The sequence below is a fragment of the Falco rusticolus genome, chromosome 8 (assembly GCF_015220075.1).
Source record: "Falco rusticolus isolate bFalRus1 chromosome 8, bFalRus1.pri, whole genome shotgun sequence".
NCBI classification, from domain to species: domain Eukaryota; kingdom Metazoa; phylum Chordata; class Aves; order Falconiformes; family Falconidae; genus Falco; species Falco rusticolus.
In genome coordinates this window covers 1,763,920-1,789,377 of record NC_051194.1, presented here as the reverse complement: position 1 = coordinate 1,789,377, position 25,458 = coordinate 1,763,920, and the positions used below count along the sequence as shown (strand labels likewise).

Here is a 25,458-nt window from a genome sequence, read left to right as displayed (position 1 = left end):
TGCTGCTGGCTTCTAACCTACCTATTACAGCCATAGCCTGCAGATACCAAATGGTATCTGAGATGGTCACGATCATGGCTGTGTACCTAGCTGTGCATATCTATTTCAGGTCATTACAAAACTCGCATTACCCTAGTGCTTGAATGGTTCACAGTGTTTCATATATATTCATCCTCAGAGCACCCCTGTAAGGTAAGGGGCATACCAGTGTGCTCTGCCGACAGCCTCTCATGGGGCCAGCTTCCAGTGTTCACCTGTTAAATTAAAACAAGATCTTCATGCTGCCCCTGATGCAATCAGCAATGCTCTTATGTAATCTTCTTTAAAGCCCTAAAACTCTGCTCTTCTATAATGACGACAAATACAAGATAATCATTCATATGCTAAGTCCCTTCTCTTGTCCTATATTTAGATCACAAACTCTCTGGGCAGTTGAGTCTGTATTTATGCAGCACCCAGGAAAATGTGCTCACAGTCCATTAAGGAAATTTCTAGGTTCTATAAACAATGATAAAGTGACGGTAAATTAAAATATAAAGATACATGCAAAGCTGCAAAGGTAGTAGTAGTAGTCTGCAAGAAAAAGGGAATTCATAAACTATCTATCCATCAGTGCCACAGCTTCTGTTTACGTCTAGGATGTTTCAGTTCTTTTCCAAGCTCTTCAAGAAGGCTGACCTTTCAGCTAGGAAAATAAGTCCTCCATGGGACAATTACAAGTGTGATAAACAGGAAAAATCTCATCCACTGTGTCTGTGAAAAACAGCTCAAATTGCAGGTATGACTACATAAGACGATGGAGACTGCTGTAACAATCAGGTACAAGAAGGCAGTTAGGAACAGAGAGGAAAATGGAGCCCAACCTTCTGGCTATCATCAGGTTAAGGGGCTGCTGATGTTATCATCAAGGAGATAAAAGTGGGCTGACTTGAGCATAGGCTGCTACCATCAGTGACAAAAAAAATCTCTGTTTTACACTGTAGTCATAAAAACAGTGGTACATAGTTCTGTAGCTCTGATTCTGTCTTGTCAAACCATGACATATGTATCTATGCATCGGTTCTTCAAAATATTTTGTTTGATCTTTTTGGTTTGTGGCAGGAAGAAGCTATTAGAAGTGACAGAAAACATTTCTTCTTTTTAAATTGTTAGAAATCGCTACAGCTCACATCTGTATAGCAGACACACAACTCAGCTGTTACTCTGCATGGGCAGTTAGCCGAGTTTCTGCAACGTTATTAATGGACCCTGCAGAGAGCACCTGATACTTCTTATATTTCAAAGTCCACTGAATAAGCTCAGTGAGCCAAAATTAAAACACTTTGTTTATCAGGGCATAACAGCTATACCTATGATTAATGCTTTTGCTCCCTTGTGGAAACAAACAAATGTCATTAGCTACAAGGCAAAGCTAAACATTCTTCGGCTCTGTTTTATAGGAATTTAACAATTATTATTAGTTTATGGTAGTACAGACTAGGTACTCAGTGTTTCCCAGGAGGAAAAAGGAAAATATAATTGCTGCTGCAACAAACTAATGATTATAATAGACTAAATATTTCAGATAGATAAAACATGAGACTATCAAACAATCTAATAACGGTCAGGATTTTACAGAGATACAATGAAACTAATCTCCTTGGATATTATGTTTTACTAAACAGTTCTTTAATATCTGAAATGTTTATGCACATGTATTTGGAACTACCTACAACTGTAGTATGTCAGAATCTTCACTCAAATATAGCTGCAATTTATAACTCTTCAGCAAATGTGTCCAAGCATTAAGAAACCTGAAATCCAGTAAAAAAATCACAGTTGGGATGATAAACTGGCTTTGGCAGTGAGTGTGGCTTACAGGGCTCTCTCTTTTCTCGTTCGTTCGTTCCCCCAGCTCCTGACTCCTCCGCAAGTGGCTCGGCTTCAGTTCTGCATGTAGGGATTGTTGTGACTGTGCTGGATCAGTAATCTGTTCAGAGGAGCTGGGTTTCACAGCAAAAAAATCAACGGCAACATAAATTCCAGGTTTGTCCCTCTTTATTACAGGCTACTGCAGAGCAAAGGAAGTCTAGTTTATTAGAACCTGCTGAAGAACTGCCTAAAGTTATAAATACATTCATGGGAAGGCTCTAAGGCTTCAGTAACATTAAGAATCCTTGCACTGCTACAGCCAGTCTCAGAGTGTTTTAGCTCCTATTTATGCACTGAAAACGATCACATTTCCTAAAGGGTTGAGGAGTCAGCATGCCACAGTCTAATCAACTGACCACATTTGTTGTCAAATGACAACATTTCCACAGGTCTAGACCGACAAGTTGCTAAAAGTGTGAAAACTTAGCTGTAAGATCCTTTGAAAGCCTCCACAGCCTCTAACTGAGTTGGACACCAGGATGAAGAAAAATAAACAAGATCTAACTTTCTTCTACACCAAAGCACCACAGGATGCTAATCAGCATTATGCTTGAGGATGAGATGAGAAGCAGTTGTGTTGATGGCCCTCCAGCCATCACTACAGCAGCTCCCAGCCTTGGCCAACAGAGCATGAGGCAGTTTGTACTAGGTTTCTCCCTGTCATTACAGTCAGTGAAAGTGCCTGATATATCGGTTCAAGTTGGATATATTGGGACTTTGACTTCTCCACTTACGTTTCCAACAAGACAGCTAATAAATGTGGATGAGTTTTACGGTCAGGCCACTAGATTATGCAAAAGAGGGGGTATCTCTAGTCAGGGCTAGGTTTAAATCTGCAGTTAAAAATCTCTGTGTCCTTCCACCTGTTTCATGAACTTTTCATTCTACTTTAATACAATTTTCCAAAGCTACATATTTAACAATACCCTCTTCAGTGCAGTATATATATAAGGATATGTAAGATTATTTCAGCACTCACCGTATGGAATAATAGTTCAGGATTCGCTCTGCCTTTAGCATCCACAAGTACCACTCATGTCCTGTTGATCCCTGAATTATTCAAGATAGGCTTAGTTTTTCTTAGCAGTCCTGTGGTTTCAGCAAGGTAAAGCAAATATTCACTTTTTGTTGGATTATTTTCCTACCGTTTCAGCTCCCTGGCTGGACCCACCACAAGATCTGGTAACATCAAAAACCAGTGCAAAGGAGAGAGCAGGAATGCACATTTGGTTTGTGGAAGAGGGTAGGGTTAGAAGGCAGCTTAAGTGGCCATGGAACAGCAGAAACTATAGTTACATTTGATGGAAACTCATGTGAAGTGGGACTAATTCAAACCCAGAAGGGAGAGAGAAGATGAGCTTGTTCAGTGCGAGCAAGCCTGACCGAAGGATATATTTTTAAAACTAATCAAAGTACAGATCACCTTATTAATCACAGTTTAAACATAGCTGATCTTAGAAGTAACAGTATCCCACTCTCATTCTGATCAAATCAGCTTTGAGAAATCTTGCAAAAAAGTTATATTGTTTCATATTCTAGGTTGTTACTGGAATTAACCTTCCACCCCAAATCAAAGAATGCCACACTGCCATTTTTGTAAGTGAATCAAACACTCTCCAAACAAGCAATCCTTACTCAGAAGCCTTAAGATGTGTAAATTGGATTATGGGTGACATTTCACTAGATTACCAATAGCATAGGTCTAATTAAAAACAACTGTCATGAAAACAGATTTCCCCACCCCAGCCCATATTTTCCTAATTAAATAAGACTAACCTCCCCATCCTTTTAGTTATGCTCAGCTACAAGAGTTTTGAGTACTTTTGATGCAGTCAATATTACTCTGTTTGGAGTCTTTTGGAGCACACTCCACAGAGATCTGATACTGACTGAAAAAGCACTCTGCTTTTTGGATGCCTTACCTGAGCTAAACATGTGCTGCGTGCTGGAATGAAAACAAATCTGATGGTACTATAGTCACAGCTACCTCTCTCTCAAGTGGATATTACTGTCTACAGAGACATGAAATGTGAGAAACACGTCAACAGAAAATGAAATGTTTCTTTCTTTTTTCATTAGTGTACTATTGCTAAAAGCAATAAATTTTAGCTCTATAGATTTCTGCAAATAAACAGGGACTTAGACTAGCCAATACCAGCTTGTCTCCCCAGCTCCCTCTGGAGGCTGGCGCTCTTGTTTTGTTGTTTACCACGTGAAAACGGTTAACTCTCTGAATAAGGATTTTGTTTATAATATACTTTCATAGGCAAAGGCTGTAGCCTAAATGCAAACAGGCATATGGTTTCAGTAGCCAGCTGCAGATCTTTCTCTTTGGTTTCTAATCAGAATGAAACCTCCCTCCCATTCCACAGCTGCAACATATATAAGGGCTGGGGCTCCAGTACTCTTTTCCCCCCCCCCCTTGAATATTTTAGGGGAGGCATTTTTTTTTTGGCTGTAGCCCTAACGAACATGGAGAGTACTTGGAGAATTTGTGTTTGCTTCTATTGCTGTTTTCATTGGCTTTCTTCTAGCATCCAGTGTTCCCCCCGCTCCAGGGGTAGTGTAGTCTCTGACAAGACCTCTGGGATACTGGTAGTCCCTGAGGATACTGCCAGTGAGCCAAATCCATTGCTGCAGCTGCCAAAAGGTGTGAGACGTGGATATGCTCTCTTGCCTCCTCTTCTCAAGGTGCTGTCTGACCGGGGACACCAGAACTGGGAAAGCGAGGCCACCAGGCTACAGCCAGATTCCAGAGCCCTTCGGTACATGAAAAGGCTGTATAAGATGTCTGCTACGAAGGAGGGAATCCCAAAGGTTAACAAAAGCCACATCTATAACACTGTTCGACTTTTCACTCCATGTTCTGAATGCAAGCACCACCACAGGGACCTCATGAAAGGTAGGTGTGCAGAGACTGAGTTGCCAAGGTTAAATGGGGGTTTTCCATGTGTTCTGTGCTTGCAGTGTAATAGAAAAATACCGTATTTCTTTAGATGTGTTGCTGTCTTAATCCTGATAACTCCTCTCTTAAACTGTAGGTGTTTTTCATAACCTACTTCTCCTTGAATGGCATTCGACATAGATGCCACACAAATGGTACTATGTTCAAGATGATGCTGATGTTTCAGGCTGGCTCATCATGAGTCACAGAAAATGATAATCGCTTCTAAGTAAGAAAATAGGAAAAAAACCCCCATGTTTCCTTCTACTGCCCATATTGGTTTTGTTTTTTTCAAGGGAATAAAAACAGCACTGTAATGAGACAACAAATTCCCAGACTCCTATTGCCAGATGACTCTTCCCCTTGCTTTGTATGTTTGCTGGGGAAGAATCACAACCGGAATTTGTGACTATCCTGAAGGGAAGAGTAGAATTACTTGTAAGTCAGGCTCAGGGCTGAAAATCCAGGGTAGCTGGGTACTTTGTAACTTACCATGCTTTCATGGCTTTCTTGAATGTGGGCTGGCCACACCAATAGCAGCTAGAAATCCTCAGCCTTTAATTCTGTTTATGCGACTGCTGACAAGTGATCTGAGTTCTTCTGACTTGGATTTTTGTTCACTTAGAAAGACAAATAACTCTAAACACAAACATCATACCTGTGCACAGTAACAGCACTTTGAGACTGAGGTTCAGTTAAGGGGTATTCGCTATGGAAAAATAAAATAACCAAGCTATGTTTATGACTATATTTTCCTGGCATAGTATAATCTACTGATTCAGAAACATACTCAGAATTAACAGTTAATCTTGTGATTATATATTCTAAATGTGGTAGTAATTAAAGCAGCAGCCTGAATCTGAACCAATTTCCTACAATTATTGAGGATATTCAGATTCATGATTTTAGAAAAATTCATTAATGTAGGAAATAAAAAGTTTAGCAGGGTCTACAGAGCCCTCATTTGATTGCTTATTATTTTGGCCTATGTAAGTCTGAAGAGATCGCTTAATGCATTAGTGGTCGAAAAAGAACAGTTTCTTATTTACAGAAAAAATACAGTGGTGAGTAGTAAAAAAGCAATATGTTAAACACATGCTATGTCCACATCTGGAAAACAGGCTGGGAAATGGGTTTATCAGTCTCAAAGCAAGATGGAAACTGGAGCAAACTGAAAGAATGCCAGAAAAATTTTAACATTGTGGGGGAAAAGATAAGAGCAGTGTATCTTACAGTAGAGATTAATGAGACAAATGTGCTTTCAGAATAACTTGGAAACTCTGGTCCTGTTTTGTGAGAGAAGCAAAGTGATGTGCATGAAAGAATGATAATATTTTTTTAGTAGTGCTAATAAATAACTTTCTGCCTTGCTATTATTCAGACTTGCTGGCAGCTGCTGGTCAAAAGATTTAAATAGGAAAAATATAAGAAAGAATAACCAGAGTTAATGCTAAAAAGCTCTGAAAGCACTCACTTTAAAACTAGCTATTTCATTTCATGACTTGTATAATCTAGTTTCTGTTTCCCCATACCAATGCTGAAAAGACAACTGCTAACTTCCTCCTGTAGTTGGTTTGTTTTTTTTTTTTTAATGAAACGAATCCTAATAACTCTTCATCATGGGTTTCTTGGTTTTGTTGCCACTTGACTTTTACGTCTTCTGTCCCTGACCAAAGTAGAAGTTCCATACAATAAAAGTAAGGGAGGGCAACTAAGCTGGTTTCTGCTGCTGCTGAATTATTTCTACTTACCTGCTACATGGCTGTTATTTATGTCTAGGTGAAAAAATAAGATGCAGTAACTCTACAAGATTTTGTTTCCCTTCTCAGGAGATGTTCACTCAGCGGATTTACTCTTCAACCTGGATCGTCTTACTGCCTTGGAGCACTTACTCAAGTCTGTCTTGCTTTATACCTTTGACACGTCAGTTCCTGTTTCTTCTTCCACTACATGCATGTGCCATTTATCTGTTAAGGAGCATGATTTTTCCAGCCAAATATGTCCCAGCATTTCACACTCTATAGCTTTTAGCCTGCACTTTGAAGTTAGAAAACGCAAGTGGGTTGAGATTGATGTGACTTCTTTTCTCCAGCCTCTAATTGCCACTAACAGGAGGAATATTCATATGGCTGTGAACTTCACTTGTCTGATGGGTGATCCACAACAGAACACTAAACTGGAAAATCCCATTAATATGGCACTGGTTCCCCCTTCTCTTCTTCTTTATCTGAATGATACCAGTGAACAAGCTTATCACAGGTGGAACTCACTTAGACACAGAAGGAAAAACCCAGTGCAGCCCAGGCAAAGGAACAATCCGCTTGTTGATGTTACAGGTGACAAAGGAAAAGAGAATTCACAGGGTAAAAGGGCCTCTCGACAGCGAAGAGATGAGAGCCTGAAAGAAGCGCCAGCAACTCCACTTTACAATTTGAGTGAATATTTCAAACAGTTTCTGTTCCCTCAAAATGAGTGTGAGCTTCACAGCTTCAGTCTAAGTTTTAGCCAACTAAAATGGGACAAATGGATAATAGCACCACACCGGTACAGCCCTCAGTATTGCAAAGGTGACTGCCCAAGGGTTGTCGGGCATCGTTACGGCTCTCCAGTGCACACAATGGTGCAGAACATAATATATGAGAAACTGGACTCATCTGTTCCAAGGCCCTCCTGTGTTCCTGCGGAATACAGCCCACTGAGTGTCCTGACCATAGAGCCTGATGGCTCCATAGTCTACAAAGAGTATGAAGATATGATAGCTACAAAGTGCACTTGTCGTTAGTGGGTGAATCCTGCTTGGTTTTACTCTGGTTTTGGTAATTTTTGTATTCTCAAAGTATCTGTAGCTATAATCAACAGAATAGTGTTTGTGAAATTCTAATAGCTCTATAAGATCAGTTATGATTTAGCATGGAGTTAGTAGAAGGTGTTTACATCATAGCACTTATTTTTGTAGCCACTCAGCCTTTCTAGAATGTGAAATTAAATTTAAAATCTTTTTATTGGAATAATTTTGCATTTAAAATGTGGAAGAGGTTTCAACTACCAGACGTCTATTTTAAGCTGCTTTGTTATAAATTTAGATAAATAAATGTCTATCATGCATACCACTTATATTCAACGCCTGATAGTCTTCCTCTAGATAAAGACACCTTTTGCATGAAGTTTCCAGCAAGTGTCTAGGAAGAGAAGAAAGTTGTTAATGTTAAAATTACTTTCTCAGGTTTTCATTCTTTTTCCCTACCGTGTTTCCAGTTCCCCCAGGCAAGAAGACAACTCTTCCTCACAGCTCTGTAAAAAAGTTACAAGGTTGCTTCTTGCTTTTCTTCTTTGGGCTTTCTCAGTGAAGAGTGGTAAGAATTGAAGGATGGCTGTGTCGTAACTTGTGAAAACTTAAGTAACTGAACTATTTGAGTAAGAACCGGCACAGCTTGTGGGTGAGCTGTTAAAAATGGAAAGGCTTGATCTAGTTCAAGAGCAAAGCACAAGCTGTTCATGGGCACAGGATTCTACAGGTGGTACTACACCACCACTTGCTTCTGAATTATGAAATGTTCAATGTTGTCAGCATAAAAAAATAAGAAAGGGCTTTAGAAGCCCATTTTAAAATAGTTTATTTAAATGCTATTAAATTGGTTTAGTAGTCTGAAAGTGTGGGGACATAACCTCACTTCCTCTGGCAATAAAATTGTAGGTAATGGCGCCTTAATGCTAGATGTTTCCAAACCAGATTTTTACTATGATCAATTTATTTTCTCCTAAACTCTTCTAATTTTAAGAGTTGTGTCAAAAATGGTGGTTTCACACTGGGGACCCAAGCTAGGTGAGCTTTAGATGGGGCTCATGCACAAAAAAAAAGCCCAGCTTTCGTAGGGTGTGGTTTTGTGGTTTGTCTGTTTGTTTGGGGTTGTTTGGGGTTTTTTTCAATAAAAGGATGTGGAGCAGCGCAATCTTTTAAAACTTGTTAAGATTAGCCCTTAAAATGATGACTTGCTAATGCATTGATACATAAATGCCTTAACTTTCTACAATTAAACCACCTAACCAGACCCTGCCTTAGATCCTGGCTCCCCAGGGCTTGGCCTGGGGCTGGGAGTTCAGCCTGGCAGGGAAAGGATCCACCCGAGGGGACGCTGTGTGGTTTTCCTGTACTGTGACTATGGTTCACCTGCTCATTTGCCAACCAGTCAGTGTTGCTATGATGCTTCTCAAAGTCTGAATTGCTCCATGGAGGTGCAGTGCCATCCGGCTAACAGTCATATAGCTGCTTTAAAAATTAAGTTCCTAAGTGAAGCTTGCGTTAGCCTGGAACCATTGAACTAAAGTTTGTGCTTGTTCTGGCTCTAATTGAAGGTTCATTTGAAATAAATACAAATATCTCAATGTCAAACAAAAAACATCCCAGCCTCTGGCCAACGCTGTTTGATAGGTTTAATTCAAATTGCCTAATGTGGCGCTATTCACAGTAATCCCTTTCAAACAGTGGGAATTCAGCTTCACCGAGCTGCCAAGAAGGGAAATAAAGTGAATTCTTTCTTAATTCCTTCCTTGACACAAATGGAAAACCCTATTTAAGACAAAGTGCTGAAGTCAAGCTAAAGAAACCATGGTTTTGGGTCAGCTACAAGCAGCTTCAGAAATATGTAACCTCAGCAACAGGTTAAAGGTTGAGACCATGTTCTCCAAGGCAGCTTTGTGCTGCTACAGCACCTTTAGCCTGCAGCAATACACACTCTAATAATAATGTTAATATTCAAGCCCTCTTGCTGCAGAGGTAGGGAACAGGAGCACCACAGACATGCGGCCTTGCCTGCTGAGTGGCTCGTGCTCAGCACCGAGAGGCTGCGGGCACGCTCCCGTGAGGCGCCCCCCGCCCAGCGAGGCGCTGCCGACTCGCCCTTGATTAATAATCTAATCACCAGGACTAAACGGTGACAACTCTCGTATATAAACTGTGATTTCAGAGGGCCAGCGGCAGCGGCCTGGCCCCCCCGCGAGCGCGTGAGGCGGCGTGGGCGCCGGAAGCGGAAGCGGCCGCGGAGGATCCGCTTCCGGGGGAGGCGGCGGCTGCAGCCCCACTGAGGAAGGTGACACCGGGGCGCCATGGGCCTTCACTTCGGTAACCTGGCGCGGGTTCGCCATGTCATCACCTACAGCCTGTCGCCTTTCGAGCAGCGAGCCTTCCCCAACGTCCTCTCGCACGGGCTGCCCAACATCTGGCGCCGCTTCAGCTCCCAGGTCTTCAAGGTGGCGCCCCGTGAGTAGCAGGGGGCGGCTCAGGCGCGGCCCGGGCCGAGCTCCCGGGTATTTCCCCGCAGCACCGGCAGTTTGGGGATGGGGGAGCGCGGGGCTGGCGCCTCTGCACCGGGGGCCTTGTGTAACGCTGCCTCGTCACAGGCGCGGTGGCTGAAGCTGCTCTGGGGTGTGTGTATTGCAGGGCGACTTCTGAGTGTCCCCTTTCCTTTGCAGCCTTTGTGGGAGGCTACCTCTTGTATTCCTGGGGAACACAAGAGTTTGAGCGACTGAAGAGGAAGAACCCCGCTGACTATGAAAATGACCAGTAACGAAGTTAATGAGACTTACCTCACTGTATTATCAGCTCGGTGTTGCTAAGCTTGTTCACATGACTGGAAGGGTATTAAAAGGGAGATAAGTCTTGTCGAATAAACTTTAACTTTGCTCCATGACTTTGTGTGAAGTCTATGTCTTAAGATGGTTCAGGTGAGCGGGATCAAATCCCTGTCTGGATCACTCTGTACAGGGAGATAATCAGGCTAAAGTTCTGTATGTCCAGATATTTTTATCTTAGAGCATTTCCAGCCTTTGTGACTACCATTCCTTTGAACATTTGTCAGTACGACTGGTGTAGTGAGGACTGCCTTCAGCTGGAGATGGTATGAAATAACAGCTCGTTGCTGCATTTGTCGTTCCATCACTGGCCACTTCTTTCCACTCTGGCCTCGAGGTCTGTGAAAAACAAATAGTCCACCTGATTTGGTATTGACCAGAACTGCCTGAGCTGGCTGATGGCTCAGGACTGAATGGGGACCTTGACTTCTGTACACAGGCTCACTTTTCACAAGGAGACCTGTGCAGAAGACAAAGGGCAACAGGTACAAGCTGCACCAGGAGAGGTTTCATTACAGTGTAAGAAAGGAGTTCTTCTTGCTGTGGGAATAATCAGTTACTGGAATAACCTCCCCAGGGATGTGGTGGGAGGCCCCAGCTGGAGGTTTTCAAGGACAGGGTGCCAGCTAACCTCATCTGGGGTACCTTCCCACAAAAGGCTGGACCGGACAATCTTTCAGGGTCCCTTCCAGCCTGAGCTGTTCTGTGATTCTATATTAACTAATGCTATTTGGATGATTAACTGCAACTCTGATACCTGATTAGTGTTAATAGGCTGGATTAGAAGCTTCTTGGAAACTACCAGGAGAAACAAGACTGTTGAATACCTGAATGTTACTTAAAAACAAATGCTAGTAATAAAGCTACTTAAGTATGTGACAAAGAAACTCATGCTGTGGCTCTTCAGTATACAAACAAGCTTCATTCTTCAAACTCCAGAACACTGAGCTGGTTCCTTTATCCTTTTTTTTTGTCCCTTTCATCCAGCTGACTGTCTCAAGCTTATGCCACATGCAAAGCAACACATTTATCTCTCCATTGTGCTCTTCCTGTAGCTGGTACTGAGAGTCTGATCCGCAGGGCAGGAGGGATGTTTCCCTGTGTTAAGTTTCTCAGTGTGCTCAAGGCTGGGCTGTCTGGAGGACAAGGATGCTCAGTCTCTCGCTGCAGGAAGTTGAGGGGTATGCAATTTTTAGAGCTGAATGCTTTTTTAGGGCTCTTAGCACATGTTTTTAAAAGCACACTAAGCTCAGTCTTAAGGCTGTTCCTTCTGCTCGTGTTTACTCCAAGTACGGTCTGAGGTTGGCATAAGCAGGAGTAATACAAATCATCCAGCGCTAAAAATATTCTGTGCTTAAATTTAACTCTGCATTTCAGTTTGTTGGTATTTTCTAGGCAGCTTAAGCAAGCAGAGAGCAACCAAGTGGCTACTATAATTGCAAGAGCTGGGAAAGACATCTGGAGTCAGACTTTATTCAAAGCCTTACTGGCGGCCTGCTTATGTAGGCTCCAAGAGCACCCACAGCAGCTGATGGGCAGCCTAAACAATAGTGCATGTGAACTTCAACGTCAGTAGCTTCACTAAACGCTTGTTTTTCCACCGCATTTTGAGTCACCAGCTCTGCCGAAGGCGAGTAGCTCCTCTTGGTCTCTCTCCCGAGGTCTCTGTCCTTGTTCACAGACAGCTGAACCGTGCCTGAACCAGCTGCTAGACAACTGTAAACAGCGCAGCAGCTTCCTCACAGCCGGTGACCTGCACCCCAGGCAGCGCACCCAGCCAGTGCTGCAGCAGCGGCTCAGCCCCGCTGCAGCGTCAGCAGCCAGGCGCAGGCAGGCAGGGTCTCCTCGCCCTTTGCTCTGCCACCGGCCTGGCGCAACGCCGCCCAGCCGTCCTCCGGCCCTGCCACCCACCTGGCAGGGAGCCAGCTGCGGAACTGTTACCAGCAGGGATGGCTACCGCTGGATGTCTGGCATTGCCAGGCCAGCCCCTGGGCATTTCAGAATCTGAACAAGGTGGCTGAAAATTTTTCAGTCTAATCATTTCTGTTCTCCGTTTGGTAAATGTTGAAAGTGGCAACAGAGTAGCATCTTGTGTCTTTTTGTTTTGTTACAACCTGCATCTTTGCTGTGGGTTTTTACTGGCATGCTAGACTTGCCGAGATGGAAACAATTGGTTCCATTTTATTCTTTTTTTCCCCCCTGTGTTTTGCACAGAGTAAACAGACTTCTGCCTGAAAGGGATACACTGGTGCTATTAGTAACCCAGGACACACAACAAGTTTGATGTGCTGCACAAGGTACTAGACTTACCTAGCCAAAAAAGCTAAGAAATGATGACTTGCAGAGGGCAGTGCTGTCAGAAGTGAAAGAGCTGTCATTTCAAATCCTGTGCTCCACAGATGAAGTCAAGCCTATCGCTGCTGCCTCTTGCTTTCCTTTCTGTGTTCTGTATCAGTGCCTACTGGAAACAGCAGAAATTAGAACTCAGATGCACATAAAGAAATGGGAAAAACAACTGAGAAATTCACAGCCAAAGGTAAAAGAAATTTCGAAGTTTGGCTCTTTGATGTGCCATGATTTACTGTCCCATTTCCTTCCCTTCCTAAGAACCAGGAAGGTGAAAATGAAGGGTTTTGATGCCTCTTCCCAGGGAAGCAAGACAAACATGGCAGAGGAAGGAGTGTAAAAACCCAAGGAAAGGAACAAATTTTCCAATAAAGGTTGCAGACAATATGCTAGGAAGGGTATTTATTTAATCCCAGTGAAGTTTGGGCTAATGGGTAGTCATCTGTGGACAGGAACCTAACAACATGGCATTATCTTAATCTAAGTAACTTGCCTTCCACGCTGGCACTTATGCCTCCATATGAAGCAATCACAGGAAGCAGTAGCCTATTACATCCAGATTTGTATGTACAATTTAGCTAAAACACAGCTCACTATTTCATACAGTACCTTCCTACTTGAAGTGACTTAAAACATAGCGTGCTCCAAACCCTGCACACACTTGACACAACCAAGCTGGTATTCTCTTTATGGTACTCTTCAATCTCAAAAATCTTGTACCAGACAGATTCGGCATACATGGGATGGATGTGGGAGCCAGATGCACAAGATCTCACAGAGGAGGAGCAGCAGCAGGTACCAGTAAGGTCCATTTACAGACTGGTAATATCAGACGTACGCTTCTCCCACTTGTCCCAACATTTGTAAACTGAGAAGATTATAGAAAACATGAGGTAATAGACAGTTCTTCTTATACGTTCTTTTCTCCAGGCATCTCATTTCATGATACAAAAAAATTAAGATTCCTCCTATACACAAACTGCCCATCCACATCAATAGTTGTTGGCACCGTTTAGAAGGCTAAGTGTGAGTTACGCTGTGAGGGACGGAGGCAGACTACAGCAGAGACAGTTCATCTAAAAAAGCCATAGTCTTGTCACATGGAGCAACTCAGCTCCAGAAAACCCTTGCAGCAGTCTCGTCTACTTTTGGGATTAGCTATCCAGAGATTATTATCTTTATCTACACATTAGCATCCCTGGAAGAAGAGGTCTCTTATTTATCAATTATAAGATTCTTTTTTCATTCCAAAATCCATCTGAAAAGCATTACAACCGCTTTTTGGGTACAGTGTGTGCAGCGGGAAGGAAGGTTAAGTAACTTCCCTGTGATTCTTTCATGTACCAGGAATGAGAAGCAGAATCAAAAGCATCATTTTCTGCTTCAGATAAGCTTGGTAAGGCAATATGTACCTGCAGCTGACAGGCTCAATGCTGCACACACTGACTGTCACAGAAGCTAAATAAGGTCACGGCTTTTTTGATTTTTTCCAGACTTTGGACTGGCCACCTTTTTTCTTGCAAAGACACCATGAAGTTCTGGTAACATGTTAGCTAGATTTTAAAAAAGGGAACAGTTGGCACAAGGGGTAAGCTGCCCAGACAAAGTACAAGTGGAAGAAGAGTAAATCATTAGCTAGACAGACAGGCCTTGAACCAGATCGCTCCAGCAGATGCTAACTTTGTAATCCCCTCTTGCTCTGAAGTGAACTTTGGTCCTGTAATGACTGACAGCTGATGCAGATAAAGAGAGTGCAGTCTATAAAAATCTAGCTGAAGCTTGGGAAGTTCTGTTTGGGGCTCTCCCTACCTCCTCTGCCCAAGGCTGGTCCTGCAGCCGAAGTGACAGCTCACACTGGGAAGATGTGCTGGTGGAAAGTGACGGCGGTCCTTTTGCTCTGCTCACTGCTGCTCAGCCAGGTAAAAAGAGAGAACTATTTAAAGTGTTAATTAAAATGGTAGTTAATAGCAACTGTTAGGATTTGCATGAATAAGAATAACTGGCAGGAGCTAGAGGTGACAGTAGTGCTCTTTTAGAGGATTCACCATCACAAAAAAGACTGCCTAGGGAATACTGGGTGATTCCGAGGCGTAACTTAGCAAGTAATTCTGCCTTCCCTCCCAAGAAGATTAAAACCATTATATTTTGTACTTCTTCTTTGGGGTTAGGACACAAGCAACTTGACTTCGATAGAGCATGCTATGATCTGAAAGTAAGAAAGATTTCAAGTTCTTCACTTAAAATTAAGACTATTGACCTCCACATCAGAATGACCAACTGCTTACAGCTGCTGACAGTCCCTCTATGACTCTGTTTCAGACACACTGCGCTTCCCTGCACCACCGACAGCCACGGCAGAGGCGGATGACACCTTTCTGGAGAGGAGTCTCCCTAAGACCTGTTGGAGCCTCGTGCAGGGATAACAGCGAATGCATTACAATGCTGTGCAGGTAACTAATCCTGATCAACATCTGGGCTCAGTGACACTTAATACAATATATTATGTGGGGGAAGTTCCCACCTACTCTCAGCCAAACGAGATACAGAATTAATTCTGTCCATTAAAAAAGAGATACCAGGAATAGGGATGGGGCAATAGATATAGACTTCTTTTGTAAGCAATGCAAACAGAGCAGAGTCCAAGTGCCCTTGACTGCGAGCCTCAGCTCTTTCACTGCGACCCCACATAACCCGTCTCTTCAAAAAAGAACATAAGATTCTAGACAGATTAGATAATTGCTTAGAGACCTTACAATTAATTCTTCTTAAAGCCAATATTGTTCACTTTCAGGCATGTATTAATTAAAAGCTGTACGTTACCCTAAATGAATCCCTTTAAGCTGATTACTTAAGCTCATCCTTTAAAAGACAACTAAAATATCAAAAGACAGTTAGTTCTCATGAACATGAGACATAAGCAAATTGTCCAACTGATTAAAATTCCTACTTAGTGACCGAAGGGCAATTTTCTGTGGCACCTGCTGTACAGGTACCAGAAAGCAAATAGAGAGAGGGTAGAAGATGCCCATTTTCTACTATACATAAATGTAACAGGACATTGGAAATGCATCACTTGGTTCTACTGATTAACAGAGGTGAACTGTAACAGCGGCTGCAGGAGGATACAGACAGAAAGGGATTTCAGTCTTGTATCATTTCTACACTGCAGCCTGAATGTATAGCCCTGGGTGAGATGCATTTTGGAGTTGTTAAGTAAAGCAAAGAACACAAAATTAATCAAGATAAACCAAACAGAGTTAAAGAGGTAAATACAATGTAACAGCTACACAAGCTGAATACCAGCAGTGCTGTAACAGCTGCATGAGAGGAGCACTGCTAAGGATTTATGTCTGAGCCCTGCTCAGCTGACAGCCCAAGCTGGCAGTGCCCGACGATCTTCTGTTTTCCAGGAGGAACCGCTGTTTCCTTACAACAGCCTCAGAGTGACCTGTCACAATGAAGAACATTCATCACCGTTACTGCTAACAGTGCCCTGCTCACTTGTGAAATATTTATTGACTGTTCAAAATCTAGGACAGTGAATCCAGCAATAAGTATATTTAACATTTCTGTCATACGAACTGATAAAAGGACTTCAAAGAACTTGAGAGCATTTCCTAACCAAGGCTGTACCTTTGCAGCACACACTTCAGGATGCCTCTCTGGCCAAGCTCAATAAAAGGACTCTGCACCTCCAGTTCATTTTGTTTTGTTGTAATGGTTCTCTTCAGGTTTTTTTTTTCTTTTTTTTTTTTTTAAGGTGTGAATTAAAAATTTATATTCAGCAAACCATGGTTTTCCTTCTATCCTGAGAACAAAGTGTGTGGCGAGTCCACAGCTGGCATCTCAAGTAGAGGTGCTTAGGAGGACTTTAGACATTTATCCTTCAACCTGGCGAGCGTACAAAGCAGATCACGCTTCCGTCTCATTCCAGTCTCAACAGCTGGACTCTTATCAGTACCTCAGATAAGGCCTGTTAGAAAGAGGGAGCAAACAAACAGATAATACTGATAGCATTTTCAATATCCCAAATATATCCAGTGATAACTGGAAAGAAAAGTATTTACTTTTAATTACTTCTGATCTGATCTACTTAAATGTTCTAGACTGACTTTTGCCACTAAAGTATCACCTATTTTAAAATAAACTGATCAAAATCCTATTTTGATCTGTTGCATGTTAACTCAGAGAAGGAAATCAAGCCACTTTTGATGTGACATGTATCAGCAAGCCTGGGACACAAATACCGAATGCTGTTTTCCTTTTTGTTATACACAGAGCACTAGCCTGAAAAAAGAAAACTCTGCTTAAAGATGCACCACCAGGGAGCAGAACACCCATGCAACAGATACGAGCACAGCGTTTGAAGTTTAATACAGAAAATCTATTTGATATTTATTAAACTTAGTTTCTCCAGTTACAGTTTTGCATTGTACAAAGCATTTTAATGACACAGTAGTTAAAAAGATCTTTACAAATTGAAATGTGATACCCTTTTCTCCAAATATTTTAATTGCCATAAATTTGTTTAAAAATACACATTAAACGCATGTTTCAGACACTAAACTTTCTATAATCTCAATACCACAAAATACATAGAATATACTATACAGATGTGGAAAAAATCTAGTTAGTATATAATACTTTGCTCACCATTAACAGCTTTATTACGTGAAATGCACATACTGACTTAGAAATCCTAATTTTGAGCCCCAAAGTACCCTTTGAAATTTTAAATGTATTGCAACAAATAAAATCACAGTTTGTTTTTTTTTCTTTTTAGGTTTTGGTTGAAGACAGATGCCTAAATATTTTGATAGAAAACAAAATGTAACACATGGACTTGTCATGTACAAAGCATAAAACAGAGACATCCCATTAGTTACTAACAGTACCTTTCTGTATGATTAATAAGGGCTTCATTTATAAGTGACAGGTTAAAAGTTACCTTCCCCCACCCGCAAGCCCTCCCCCAAAAGAAAAACCCTTCTTCACCAAATAATAATTTCAAATAAGATAAAGGATTTTTAATAAATATATAAGCACTTTATCCTCCATATACAAAATTTCTGAAAACAATTTAAAAGGGGGACCAGATACAAATGTCAGGAACTGTGCTTGCAAAAGTCATGCCTGGTCCTTAGAGTTGAGTTTTCTGATGTATAATGCCAATGCAGCCAAAAACAAATGCTGCAGAACTTGTGCACCCAACTACATCAGCGACTAGGGTTGCATATAAAAACCGAGGACAGGGAACACTGCATTCCAACCCGCCTGTCAGCTCCGCTAGCACGTGCGGAGTTACGCCAGGAATGGATACGCTTCCATCGAGTTGCCAGATGAAACTAAACCAAGTGAAGCATGGACATCAAGACAGCCTACACAAAGGCCGTGCAGTACCACTGCACTCCCAGTCGCCCAGTGTGGGGTGCTCGGTCGAAGCCCAGCTGAAGGCAGCAGAGCAGGGGGCAGCATGGCTATAGGGCCACCCCCCGCCCGACACCAGTTCCTCGGAAAGCCATGGAGCTGGACATGCACCACGATTCCCCAACTGATCTGAGTTCACAGAACTTTCCTACTTAGGAAATTTGTCTCCCAGAACAGGCCTGGATTTGTCTGAGTTGGCTAGCGAAAGCTTTGGGTACTCTTCATACTTCGAAGATGTCTAGCATTAAAAGTTTGTTGCTGGGAAACACAGGGGTTTCCGTAACACCAATTCATCAGATGGAGTAATTGAAACCCTGACCGAAGTATTTGTCAGAAATCTAAGAATTTGGAAGCTGTTTACTCCCCAATGGGTAATTCAAACTTGACTTGCTCAGGCCCTTTTTTATCTGCCTTTACATAAACACTGCAGTGACAGCAACTATCTGTTCGGGAAATGAAATATTAAATACAGCAAAGGTAGTCTCTAGCAGTTGGCCATTTTGGCAAACTACATAATTATCTGCCTACGGCTTTATTTTACTTGCCCCAGGCAAGCGCTACATTAGCTCCATAAAGTACTGACTCTCCGTATGTTGGGGCCACTCATAAATACATTTCAGGGCGTTTCTTTTGTTATCACAGCAATCAAGCCTCAGCAATCTAAAGGAATATACATTGCACTCCTGTATAATATGCAATATTTATCACCAGTAAGATGGTGACTCAGCACTCAATAAATAATATATCAATATAGTCAGTTGCACCATAATCTAAAAAACAAGTATAACATATACTTTGGACAGACTGAGCTCATATATATATACATATATATTAAAAGACACATACAATACAAATTGCATACTGCAATCAAAAGCCAGGAAGAGCCATCCATATGCTCTGCTTTATGGCTAATAGTTTCAAATCAAAAGAAGAAGTCTTGGGTTGTTTTACTCTGGTGTCCTGAAGATTTGTTTAGAATTATAAATGGTTGCACCTTATCACCTAGGAACCTGCAAGTTTGACAGCAAATTCAAATAGTATTGATATCTGAGCAAGCCTAGTCTGATTAAGCCATTTTTAAGATTCACCAACTGGGACCACATTCAGTGAGGGAATTAAAATTACGGTATTGATATGTATTTGATCGACAATTGCCTAGGGAACCATTTAGGAAGCCAGGAGTTAGGGATTCCCTACCGGAGTCACTAGTGCAACGTGCATTAGTGCTGCGGTGACATGCATTTCCACTGCTGTTGTGTAGAGGTACGAAAGGACAGGTTCAGACTGTTTGCCTGCCCTTTGACAGAGGGATGGAAGCCTGTTACGTACTTGCATTGGGATTTTTTAGCTACAAAATCTGACAAAGTACGTAACTTTTCTCTTGGAAAAAATGGTAAATCCCAAATTAAGATATGCTTTTGGAATTGCAAAGTTTAAATGTATCTAATAGCCACAGATGCGTAAGGCATTACTTTTCAATGAACAAGACTCCTGCATATCTCCCGTACAGACAGAAGACCTGGGACAGCACTCTAGAGGACAGTCTACTACGAAATACACTGTTCAGGTGGGACACTTTCAACCAGTTCAGGTCCACATTTTGACACGATGTAAAAAGTCTTCTGGTCATTTGAAGACAATTTTTTTAAGATCCACCAATCTAGGGATAAGCGATACATTTTTAAGAGACCAATTCAGTGTGACACCAAAAGGTATTTGTGGGACTCTAGTTAAGGAAAAAAAATTCCCAGAGATGAGACCATTCCTGCTAACAGTAATGGTAACTGTGCACAAAGGAGCAAGCCAAAACACAGCCATGCTGGCTAGTGCAGCACTACACAAAAAATAAACTATGAATGCAACTTGTACGAAGGTATTTTTTATATAGCGTCAAAAGTGTGCTAGGCACTTTAGAGTATTACAGGAAAAATAGTTGACAGTGTCCCATTAACCAAGATGCGGAGTTTGAGGGTACAGAGTTCTGTCTCGAACAGCAAACACTAACAGAAACGTGACCTTGCACAGTGATTCAATAAAAAGGATGCTCCGACAGACCTGAAGAGTAAATTCAGCTATCATGGAAAAAGTCACAGGTCTGTTAACCATGTATCAATTTGTATGTAGCAAAGCTTTTCTGGAAGTACAAAACACGCTGGAACGCAAAGGAAGCTCTACGAATATGCAGCTACCTTTTAGTAGGTTACTAATTTGCAAAACTTCTAAACTCTTAAAGCCCATAGGACATACTGCAGTACTAAGTAGCGTAGAATTCTATTCCTTCTCTCGAGGTTGCCGTGATTTTGGCACTTAACTACAACTACACAAAAAATTTAGTGCAATAATTTTCCTGAACATGCACGTTCATATCTGGTACAGAATAAAGGGTTAAATGGAAAAGAAAACAAAGCAGCATTCCACAATCTCACTCCAAAGGATTCAGAGTTTGACTCTTCAAAAGGAGACCACTGCAATGAGAAGTCAGTTTGTGTGACAGACACTAGTACGTTTAAAAAGGAAGTGGAATTTTACCAAAGTACTGCAGAAGACCACTGCATACAGTATACCTGGTCCTGCTGTAAAACATCTTGTAAACAGTTCATAAAATCTTCATCTAAAAGTAAGGCATAAGGCACACCAGACATGTTAGGGGCACTAAGCAATACTGAAAGCAGTAGCATTTTAAACCTTTTACTCAGACAAGCACCTTACATGGAAAGGTACTTTGGTTTACACTTTTTGAGAGCAATCAACTGCAACTCCATGAACCATTTCCGTTGCACCAAGTTGCTCCCTTGCAAGTGAGTATTACGCTCCATCAAACATTAACGGGACCTTCATTAACACGGGGTAAATACAAGTTTTAAATCCATTCTGCATCAAAACAGTCAATTTCCCTGTAATAGCAGGCGTGCTCCCACCCCACGATGGCTGTTGCACTGTTATCCTGTAGTGTCCATTAGCTATCAGACCCTAAAAGGAAAAAAATGGACCTCTATTTCTACTAGATTCCTGGTTTCTCAGTCAATGGAAAAGATGCAAATGACAGATCTGGTAGGAATTGTAACTCTTGTCGGTTTTTTAACCGCAAAGTTCACCCATTTTCTAAGTGTCAAAAAATGACAAGCACGCAAACAAAACTTATTTTAAACAAAGAGATGCAAAAAAGCACAAGATTGTCCTTTCCAGAAACGTTTCCTGTATGCATCGCACCTATCAGACTGAAGTTCATTCCTACACCATTACTTCGATATCACATTAAATGCAAATTACTGTAATGTTTTGCGATTGTTATAGTGTTAATCGATGTTTTGAAACTGCCTTGGAAACAATCCAAGTCAGATCCAGCTAAATACTTTTCCATATAAATTTATTTATAATTCATTTAAATGAAGTATCTTAATACGTAGAAGAATATCTGGAACTTCTCTATTTAGTACAAATTCTGCAATAATAAATCTGTAGTTGTCATTTATTAGTTGACTCATAGGCATTAGGCATGAAAAGTATGGTGTCCCTACACGTTAGAACCTATCAACCCTAGTTCCTTTTACAGGCTCTACCACCACAAGACATTACAGAGTAACAAAGCTCACAAAGTACTTAAATAAAGTGTCTATGTTTAATTTCTGCTAAGTACTCGAAAGGGTAAATTTAGGGGAGAAATAGCTACAAACTGCCCAAAATTGGGCTTTTCAAAATTAAAATTAAAAAAATAAAATAAATAGGGTTTAAACTGACGATTTATGTATTGTGACTGGAATTCCAATGATCTATCCATGACAGATCAGCAAAACTATACCTTTTTATGTAGCAGATTTTAAAATATTTAAATAACTTAGAACGGGAATACTGAAGAAGTCCATTAACCAGATGATTTGGGGTTAAAACACAAAACACAAATGAGGATGGGAGACATGTGAAAGCATTCCTTGCTCTTAGTGTCAACTAAGCAATGTGTTATGGCAGTCTTCCTTATTGACATGACACAGTGTTGTGGAGATAAATCAGAGGCAGCGAGAAAAATGCGTTCCATTTTCCATTCCTTCAGTTCCAAATATCACTTGGCATCCAGGCGCAACCAATGTAATCCCTGACGGGTGTAACGCACTAGGTCTGTCATGATGCTTGAATTGAAAACCAGAGGGCCCATAACTTTATCCAGTTCGGCAAAGAACTCTAAAACAACACACACACAAGTTAAACTATGCACATATTCTCATGGGGGAAATACTACAACCACCATCTTTTCAGCACGAATCTTTTAGATTAAGACAGACAAAGTAGTGAAGATGGCTGAACGATGGAATAAAAGAAAGGAAAGAGGTCCTTGATAATCAATTGCTTTACTGTTTTGGAGAAGACTGGTTGATCAGAACAACTAGAGTATGGTTAAACTATTGTAAACTTCCTTGGGCCTTCCCCCTCAAATGTGTATGCCACTTCACTTAAGAATTACAGAAAAAAACCCCATACCAAGTTCCTCTCCCTACAATGAACATTTCACAGGACATGCAACAAAGATTTTAATTTTTTTAAAAAAACATATAGCTGGTAGGAGGCATCACATCTCCAATACCACTTAGACAACCAGCCCAGGGTATCGCCATAAATCAAAAGTACAACCTTCCACCTTACTTTTGCAGAGGACCTGGTTTAAGCATCCTGTGTGCCATGAAATGCAACTCCAAAATTCAAAGCCTGCGAGTATTTCAGCATGCTCAGGTACATCTGATGTTACAATCCACCCGTGCCTGCCCTTACCTTTCTGTTCTCTAGACAGCTGTTCAGCTTGGTCCCAAATTTCAGTGGCATAGAGGAAGTTGGATGTAACCTGGACGTAGCTGGCTGCCATCTGATGGATCCTCTGGGGGATCGTCACCGAAGACCCGCTCCCTGAAGGGTTGGCTGCCCCAGAAGAGTAATTTCCTGAATTCCCTGGAGACAGCTTTGGAGAGACTGGAGACGGCATACTGACAGGCTTGCTGCTTACCCAAAGAAAAATATTAAATTGTAAAATGCAGAGAGAGACATACTTTAGGCACATCATGCTGTTAAGATGCCCTTCCAGACCTCTCTTCCCACACCTCAAGGCGTGAGACACTAAAGCACTCCTACTTCACACATCAACAAGTCAGATTTGCCCTACAACTAATGAAATGCATGACACTGTAACAACTGTTGAGGATCCTCCAACTCTTTATCTTTTAGCTTCACAGCCAAAACCTTAGCATCTCTATCTCTTATTTCAATAAAATCTTACATTAATTGTTTAAATAAATTGAACCTTAGAGAAAATTAACAAAGACATTACAACTACATGGTAACTATACTGCCATAACATTACACTTTCAGGTAACATGATGCAAACCTGAAATACCCTCCTAAAACTCAGAGTGATCTACCAAAGGTCTCCTGTTAGGTTTAAAAAAATAGAAATAAATTGCTGTACTCTAGCAGAGACAATCCTGAAAGTACTTGTAACCATCTGGGCTCGCAGCATTAATAAAGTTATTGTTTTGAGGGAAAAAGCAATAAATAAACCAGCAAAACTCACTGAGATAAGTGACTTGTGTTTAGTGACACACTGGCCCTTTTTTTGCAACAAGGAGCTGCCTGCCAGACTCTGCAGAGCACTACCACAAGCGGCAGTCTTCCAAACCTTTCATCAGAGCAATTACACAAACAACAGAATCAAAACCTACTCCCTTTGAACAGTCACCCCAACACTTTACAAGGCTGAAGAGCTCCTCTTTGAGCACCTCAGGCACACGGCTTATGTAGAAAACTAGCTACCAGATGAGAAATACAGGTAACAGCTTTTACTACTTACCTTCCCATACCAGGTGACGGTGCTTGAGAATTATTATAGGAATTCTGTTGGGGGGAAAAATAAATTTGTCACCTGATTTATGTTTCTACTTTAACTGGTTATATTTTATTTGGCTATTCAATTGGTTATTTTTGAGCAAATTAATTTCTGTAGCTTTTCTTTTAAGCAAGAACAGCAACATTTTGAATAATATCACAGTAAATTACAATTTGGGAAAATATCCTTTTTTACTGATGACTAAGACAAAAATGATGGGATTATTTTACCAACCCGAAGAAGGCCACTAAACATACAGGACTGGAGTAGTTCTCTGCTCTAACCATTGGATTCCACTGCCTCTTATGAGAACATTTTGGTTTTATCAGCCCATTACTAATCTGTTATTACTGGCACTGAACAATTAAAGATGTCTCAAAAAGATGTGAGAGGTCGGGCATGTGACACACCTGTTTCCTCTCAGTATCAATAGCTGGAAGTTTCAGAGAAAACCAGTGACATTAGCTACCTATCCCCAATTGCTCCTTTGAAAAATCTCAGTCTAGATTAAGGACTGAGTAACATTACAGAAATATTGTAACTGTTTTTCCCAACTGCAACATCTTGATTCAAATAAATTCACTCAAAGAATGTGTCTCTCTATCTCCTTTCCCTGACAGGACTCTTAAAATCAGTTGCACAAGAATTTAGATAAATTCACAGATAGGAAAAATTAAAAAATAATAAATAAATAATAAAAAAGAACATTCCACTGCAAACAACAGAAATCCAGAAAGACCAACGTGGTTCTGAATTAGAAGAATTAGAAGTTGGCTCTGGTGCCAACTTTTGCGAAGGCTGAACAGCTGCAGCCCATGTAATACACCCCCCTAGATCTGAATTCCCTTAAGGTTAAACATGAAAGTGAAGTTTCAGCTTGTTATAGCTGCAGCAAGAAAAAGTTTTTAAATTCTCCTTGAAGCTTTCTGTATTCATTAAAGACAACAAAAGCTAGATCAAGTTATCGAGAGAGCTACCACGCTAGGACCAACAGGGTTATGACAGCCATGCTGTCTCTTCCCAGCTTTAAACTACCCAACTTTTAACTATTTTCAAGGTCCAGTTCTAAACTGGGTATATTCCAAGTTCATGTGTAGTGGTCTTAAAACGGGATTCAGGAATTTTAAGTGATGTAGAGCTTTAATTTGATTAGGTTTTAATATTTGAAGAAATTACATATGCAATTACCTTCAGATGTTCAGTCAAGGTTTTAGAATATTTCAACGCACTTTCCTTCTTCAGTTTGAAAAGCCTTAGGTATAGTAGAGATTGGCACCGAAGACTGACCAAAGACAGAACAACAAAACATTCACAGTTAAAGTCAAGTTTATCACAA

The 25,458-nt window shown here is 41.2% G+C and overlaps 4 protein-coding genes and 1 long non-coding RNA gene across 13 annotated transcripts in view; 3 read left to right on the top strand and 2 right to left on the bottom strand.

Annotated features, from left to right (window-relative positions):
* Positions 1 to 3,702: 3,702 nt before the first annotated feature.
* GDF9 (growth differentiation factor 9) lies at positions 3,703 to 7,969 on the top strand. The gene is made up of 2 exons (XM_037398801.1): positions 3,703 to 4,813; positions 6,685 to 7,969. The coding sequence occupies exons 1-2, from the start codon at positions 4,210 to 4,212 to the stop codon at positions 7,635 to 7,637; spliced, it is 1,557 nt and encodes a 518-aa protein (XP_037254698.1). The 5' UTR covers positions 3,703 to 4,209; the 3' UTR covers positions 7,638 to 7,969.
* Positions 7,970 to 9,886: 1,917 nt separating this feature from the next.
* LOC119152385 (cytochrome b-c1 complex subunit 8) lies at positions 9,887 to 10,542 on the top strand. The gene is made up of 2 exons (XM_037397586.1): positions 9,887 to 10,112; positions 10,325 to 10,542. The coding sequence occupies exons 1-2, from the start codon at positions 9,959 to 9,961 to the stop codon at positions 10,417 to 10,419; spliced, it is 249 nt and encodes an 82-aa protein (XP_037253483.1). The 5' UTR covers positions 9,887 to 9,958; the 3' UTR covers positions 10,420 to 10,542.
* Positions 10,543 to 10,642: 100 nt separating this feature from the next.
* LOC119152387 lies at positions 10,643 to 14,492 on the bottom strand. 2 transcript variants are annotated; one of them, XR_005105760.1, is made up of 3 exons: positions 13,439 to 14,492; positions 12,794 to 12,944; positions 10,643 to 10,822 (listed from the first exon to the last, which is right to left on the bottom strand). It is a non-coding gene; the product is annotated as an uncharacterized LOC119152387 (long non-coding RNA). The 2 variants fall into 2 exon arrangements; XR_005105761.1 differs by having other exon boundaries at positions 12,794 to 12,941.
* A 102-nt stretch (positions 14,493 to 14,594) lies between these two features.
* Positions 14,595 to 16,524, top strand: LEAP2 (liver enriched antimicrobial peptide 2). Its single transcript, XM_037397588.1, has 3 exons — positions 14,595 to 14,748; positions 15,149 to 15,279; positions 16,240 to 16,524. The coding sequence occupies exons 1-3, from the start codon at positions 14,692 to 14,694 to the stop codon at positions 16,274 to 16,276; spliced, it is 225 nt and encodes a 74-aa protein (XP_037253485.1). The 5' UTR covers positions 14,595 to 14,691; the 3' UTR covers positions 16,277 to 16,524.
* Positions 16,525 to 16,627: 103 nt separating this feature from the next.
* The window catches only part of AFF4 (AF4/FMR2 family member 4), a 54,176-nt gene continuing 45,345 nt past the window's right edge, over positions 16,628 to 25,458 (bottom strand). For 7 of the 8 annotated variants that reach the window (XM_037397575.1, XM_037397576.1, XM_037397577.1 and 4 more), the window contains 4 exons: positions 25,311 to 25,404; positions 24,087 to 24,130; positions 23,018 to 23,238; positions 17,192 to 22,432 (listed from right to left, as the gene is read on the bottom strand). In XM_037397575.1, the coding sequence (XP_037253472.1) occupies positions 22,314 to 22,432; positions 23,018 to 23,238; positions 24,087 to 24,130; positions 25,311 to 25,404 (478 nt within the window). In that variant the 3' untranslated portion in view covers positions 17,192 to 22,313. Of the gene's footprint in view, positions 16,803 to 17,191; positions 22,433 to 23,017; positions 23,239 to 24,086; positions 24,131 to 25,310; positions 25,405 to 25,458 lie in introns of those variants that run through there. The other variant, XM_037397581.1, reaches the window with a different exon arrangement.